This window comes from Gopherus flavomarginatus, chromosome 8 (genome assembly GCF_025201925.1).
Source record: "Gopherus flavomarginatus isolate rGopFla2 chromosome 8, rGopFla2.mat.asm, whole genome shotgun sequence".
Lineage (NCBI taxonomy): Eukaryota > Metazoa > Chordata > Testudines > Testudinidae > Gopherus > Gopherus flavomarginatus.
In genome coordinates, this window is record NC_066624.1 from 56627363 (window position 1) to 56633362 (window position 6000).

Genomic DNA, 6000 nt, shown 5'->3' on the forward strand with positions numbered 1-6000 from the left:
CTCAATCCCTTCCCACAAAAAATGTTTCATTTTGACTTGTTCCATCCCAAATATGAGGACCTTTTTCAAAAATGGGAAGTCTTTTACAGGAGAGGATTTCTCTTTTCCAGTCATTTCTAGCCCTGCCCATAACAGTGTGTGGGGGTGATGTCTGCTATCTTAATGTCTCAGATGAGAGGGACAGGAAGTGTAGCATTCCAGAGGGTGCCCTGTCATCGTTCTCTCTAGCTGTATATAGCCCTGTAAGAGAGGACAGGGACATAGCTGCCTTGTTGACTCTTAGACTGAAGCAGTGAGTTCACGGTATCTGGGCCCAGTGGAAACTTAAGTTTTTTAAGGAGCCCTGTGCCCCCGTTGCTCTTACTTGAAATGGCTTCATGCCTGAGTCAAGACCTCTCCTCCTCCTCAGCTATTTACCCTCGGATGTTCTTGCTCTTAACCTCTTTCATCTGAGGACCTCAAAGCATAATTGCAGATGACATAGGTGCATTGCTGTCCTTGATGGAGCCTTGCATCACTCTGCAGGGCGGGTGGTGTTATCCCAGTGTTTCAGTTGGGGAAAACGGAGGCAGGTTTCCCCCGAATCATTAAATGCCAAAGGAGAAGTTGGTGGCAGAGACAGGAATAGTACCCTAGTCTGAGTTTCCAAACCTTGTTCTAAGTACTTGAGTGATGAGAGAGATTATCTATCCATGTGACAGTGCTTTCTTCCTCCAGGTGGTCATCTACGTCATTGTGTCGGCTGCCTGTGGTGGGCTTACATGGCCCAGCTGTGTGCAGAAGTAAACAGATGGCCTGTGCTGTTCAGCCAAGGATAAGAGCGCATGAGCGTGTGCGAAGGAGCAACCCACAAAATAACTTGTCTTTCACTACTGACACCTCATTCTTCCATCCTTCCAGGACTTTGGACTTCTTTGTCTTATCACCCCCAGCGGCCCCAAATCACTGCCTCAGTGCACTTTCAGCCTGAAGGAAGAGCTGTGTTTTAAAACTACTTGAAGGGATTTTGTTTTTGTTCTTTTGTCTTAACAGCAGTTTCTCAGCTGGGCAGGCAGCAAGGCTGGCTCCAGAGGGTACATGCATGCTCATCTGTGTGTGTATGTACAGCTTTGCACTTTACTGGGAGCATGCTAAGCAGAGAACAGCGTTGCTAGTGCCTCCATCTCTGCATGAGGAGTGGGGCTGGAGAGCTCAAGGTGGGTCTATGAAGGTAGTCAAAGTGGTGAAAGTCCATTTTGCGGCCACTGTATTGGGATCTAATTAACATCTCCTCCCTACATGTTTGGTCCACAAAGTGATGTACTATGTAGAGTTAAATGCTTGCTTGTTCAGGGGCCACCAGTGCAAACATGGGTTGAGGTCACAAAAGGAACAGCACAGTAGATGTTAAAATCCTTGAAAGGCATAGGCCCCTCTGGAAGAGACATCTCCATCTTCAATATGGAACCGTTTTTTCCTTTGGAGTATCTCTTTGAACATCGGTACAGATGGGTGGGGATTGAGTGGGCATGTTGAAATTACTCCTCTTTCACCCTCTGTCGTCTGCCCAGCTCCCCTACTCTGTGACTAAGTCGATAGAGTAAAGATGATGGTTGTGATAACTTGGTTGCTGTTTGTCATTGTGTGTTAAGTATTGTTTCTGTCCCGTATGTTTAATCCTCCCCTGCTCAAAATAAACTTACAGCAAGTGCTTATTACTCAAGATGGAAGAGATGGAATTGGGGCCAAGCTATTTTTCTGGTTTGCAAAGAGAATATGTGTTCTGAAGTGCCATGTGCTTGCATTTCCATCCTGGTCAGATCCTTCCATACGTTAAAGATACAGGTAACTGATGGTTCTGTCCCAGTTCTAAGTCTCATCTTGTGCTGCTCTGAAGGGAAACTCTTATCCCAAGATGTATTCTTTATTATCTGTGATACAAAACACCAATGTTAACAACCAAAGGCAGGAGTCTGACAAATATACTACGATGAGAACCTCACAGGGCCAAAAATAGCCCCATAGAGACTTATCCAGTGTCTGATAGCTTTGATTATAAACCCTTTGTCCTATCTGGACATCCTTATCCTAGGGATAGCCCTGTATAATTCCTCAATAGCTGAAATTGGGGTGGCGCTGTCCAGTTATATACAGTGCAGATTTGTAAAGTAGTGGCTTGAGGTCTGACCTAGGCAGTGTGGAAAAGGCTTGCTGACTTTTTTTTAATTGGTAAACTATTCAATATTTCTTTTGAAAGAGCTCTGTTTCCTATGGAGGGGATGGAGACAAAAGCAAATCCTCTGATAAATGAGAAATATGAGATGGCTTAACACAAATCTAACTCCTGGGCCCTAGAGTTTTCCAGTGCTCAGTGACTGAGCACTCAGAAACTAACTCCTATTAAGAAGGTAGAGGGGTGTTTGTGGGAGGAAGGGGGAGAGAGGCTTAATACTAGTGCATATATTTAAAGCCATGTGCTTATTGCAGTGCCATTAATCAGATGTGATGTACAGAACAGCTTTTGCACTCTGGCCTTGAGGAGTTTATCCCTGAGGCCATTTAGTACTGGGTCCCCATGAAACAGGGCACTGAAAACCAAATTGCCACCCCCATTGCATCCTTTGTGCTGCTGCATGTTACACACTGATCTCTCGGCAGGTTCCATTCTGTAACAGTACTCGAAATTCACATCCATGCATGGCTTATCCTCAGAAGACCAAAATCTGATCCATGGTAGTTGGAAACTGGTTAGTGTCTTCGTGCCATGCAAGAAAACATATTTGTGACCCCATTCTCCATGTTAAGTTCACTTTTATCGCCAGCTGGACTAACCCCTGAGAATGGAGGCAGTGCTGAGTTTACTGGAAACCCTTAATCGGTGAAATACTCATGGCTCATCTGGGAGGAGCAGGAGATAGGTCATCTCTCTCAAGTACGCACTACTGCCCACAATCAATGTGCAACTCTGCATATTTTAGGGATTGGCAATGTTACTGTTCATTTCCTATGATTCGTCTCTTTATGTACAAACACTTTTTATATAAATGATTTCCTCTTGTTTTAAAGAATGCAGTGAGGCATTACTGTAAAACAAAGTTATCCTGTTTGAATAAATTTACTCTACGGCAAATGACCAGACTTTGCTAAGTTTTGTGAAGGGTAGCTTGGCATTAAATGGCTGCTCCCAACTCATGCTGGAGGAGCACCACTAATATTAAACCCAGCAGTGTTCTGAAAAGTTATTCTTTAAAACCCTGCGTAACTTAACTTGGTGTGCTTCTGAAACAGGCCAAATTACTAAAAGACACTTTAAATATATCAGCAATAGTGCTGCCTGTCCTGATTAGACTGACTTGGTTCCTCCTGAGCAGGGAGAAAACTAGTCACTACTACCTTACCTAGAAAGCGCATTATCTAAATCCTCCATATGTGGAAGAGTTTGGTACATAGACTTAAATCGAGTAGAAAAACAGCTTCAAGAAAGCAGATTAAAACACATCTGGACCATCTTTTTCTGTTTGCACAGCACCTAGCATGAGGGCTATAATCAGGGTTGTCTAGCTGCTTCTGCAGTGCACTTCTGCATACTCCTCCTCAGCATGACTGATGTTGCCCTCAGGACCTACACTGGAATAAGCTGTCAGAAGTGAATTTTGTGGAGAACACTCAGTAAAAAGCATGCAGAGATTCTGAATCTGAATCTAAACCAACCATCCCCTTTTCATGTGCGAGAAGAAAGGGAAGAGGCATAGCTCTTTGCTCAATCCCACAGCAAGACAAGTGGGAATACAGCTTAAATCTTCAAGTAGAACTATTCACCAAAGAAAGAGAGAACTGTTGTCACATTATTCACTGCCTTACACCTTAGTGATTAAATAGCTAGATGGTGTAAGGTACCAGAGAATTGGGCCTTGCATATTGGTTGAAAGACAAGTTGTCCTTAATGTTTGGAAACTGCATTATGTAGCTTGTCTGAACGCTACAGTGACCTTTATTTTGCAGGCTACTGTAATTGAAATGCTAACCCTGGTCCAGGTTCATAAACTACAGTTTTTTTCTGCACATTACTACATTAAATGTAGCAAATACAGTTAATGGGCTGTTCTGTAAATCCAAAGTAAACTGCATCATAGAAAGCTTGTTTACTAGAAAATACATGATTTTCCACATGCTTAATGCTTGGCATGGCTTGATAGGAAATGCAAAAATGCCTGTAAGCTATCCCTTTCATCTTCAAAACGTCCTTTGCATAAAACATTCTATTTAATATAACAGATTTAAACTAAACATCTTTCATGTCCTTCTAGTAGTTTTACTGCTGATTCAGGCAGCTAAAGGAATACTGCAGTAATTGCTTACTATGGAGCTTGCTCTGCTGAACGCATGTTAAACTGAGTTTTAAATACCTCATTTTTTCCTTATCTCAAATTAGTATTTAAGATATATGCACCATTTTGACTTCCACTTAAGATTTCAGCAGGAATCCAAAACAGATTCAGGACAACTAAGTAACTGAAAAATCAAGTTTAGAATTTACACTTTAAAGGGTGCTTACATTTAAAGTGCCCCCAAAAGCCTGTGGGATTCCAGCTCTAAAAGAAAATCCAAGTGCCAACTCTGCAAGCATTGGCTAAACTGACTCTGTGCATGTCTGGCAGGCACTCAATATTTTCTACATTCCTGTGCCACCTGTGATTCAACATAGCTAATGCTACCATTCTCTGGGTAAGTTACAGCATCTTGTTTACTACAGTTTACCTTTATGAAGCATCTGCTCACAGGGAAAGTGTGGGGGACAGTTAGCTAAAAGAAGGTAGTAAAAAAAGCAGCAGCCAGGATTTAAACTCCTCTGCTAGTGTGGTTTTTTTTTTTTTTTTGTTTTTGTTTTTTTTTTTTTTTAAATGCAGTGTGCAGCCTTCATCCTAATCTACATTTTCTAGTCCAGTTTAATTTTGGTATAGATAGGCAAGGAGTCTCAATCTCAATGACTAAATACTGATAAGGAACTGAAATATATCTGGTCCTTTCCCACTGATTGAGCTGGCACGGGGAGAAGGAGCTGGTCATCAGCTGTCAGTCAATAAGTAAAGTACTCAAATTAAAGCCAAGTCAGCAGTCTTTCTTAAAGATGAGGTTTTCTTACACTAGATCAGGGGTTCTCAAACTGGGGGTCGGGATCCCGCAGGGGGTCATGAGGGTATTACATGGGAGGTCATGAGCTGTCAGTCTCCACCTCAAACCCTGCTTTGCTTCCAGCATTTATAATGGTGTTATAAATTAAAAACCCTTTTATATATTTAAGGGGGGGGTCACACTCAGAGGCTTGCTATGGGAAAGGGGGTCACCAGTACAAAAGTTTGAGAACTGCATTTGCTAATGAAACAAAAATCACAGACATGGCTGTTTTAGATGGTTTACTTTGCCCTGCTAACCTTAAAACAACTGCTGCCTTTAATAGGAGTAACCATGTGAAAACTACTTTGTCACTAGCTAACAGGTGGAAAGACAACACTTAGGGAATAGACATCCAATTAGAGGTACCTCTTTAAACCTGAACAATTGTGCTCTGATGCTGGAGTCCTGGAGCAGCTGCCTTAAACAGAGCTACAACCAATACCAAGTATAGCTCATCTTTCATTTTCCACCCTTCTACCTCCCCCTCCACAGCTGAGGGCACTCCAAACAGGTGTAAATGAAGTTATCAGGTATTGTACAACTAAATTTAGTGTGAGCTTGAGAGAAGTATTTCATATTAGAGACCAGATTTAACTCCAGCCAGTCCAAGTAGTGTTTTTCTACAGATTGACAGCCCACTTTAAAATGTCCAGTGTTTAAAAGTTCTCTAACCAAACAAAACTAACCTATTAACTTAAGAAGCTGAGGGTTAGTTCAGTCCCCGAAGTATTTTGAACTAGCCCTTCAAAGCTGCGCAGGTATAAGTTGTTGTGTTATGAGTAAACAACATCTCCTTATTTACTTTCTCCACACCAGTCATTATCATACTATGCCCCCCCATCTTTT

The 6000-nt window shown here is 42.1% G+C and overlaps 1 protein-coding gene across 3 annotated transcripts in view; it reads left to right on the forward strand.

Moving 5' to 3' along the window:
- The window catches only part of VAMP7 (vesicle associated membrane protein 7), a 34063-nt gene extending 30954 nt beyond the window's left edge, over positions 1–3109 (forward strand). For all 3 annotated transcript variants that reach the window (XM_050965692.1, XM_050965693.1, XM_050965690.1), the window contains one exon: positions 718–3109. In XM_050965692.1, the coding sequence (XP_050821649.1) occupies positions 718–786 (69 nt within the window). In that variant the 3' untranslated portion in view covers positions 787–3109. The remainder of the gene's footprint in view (positions 1–717) is intronic.
- Positions 3110–6000: the final 2891 nt, after the last annotated feature.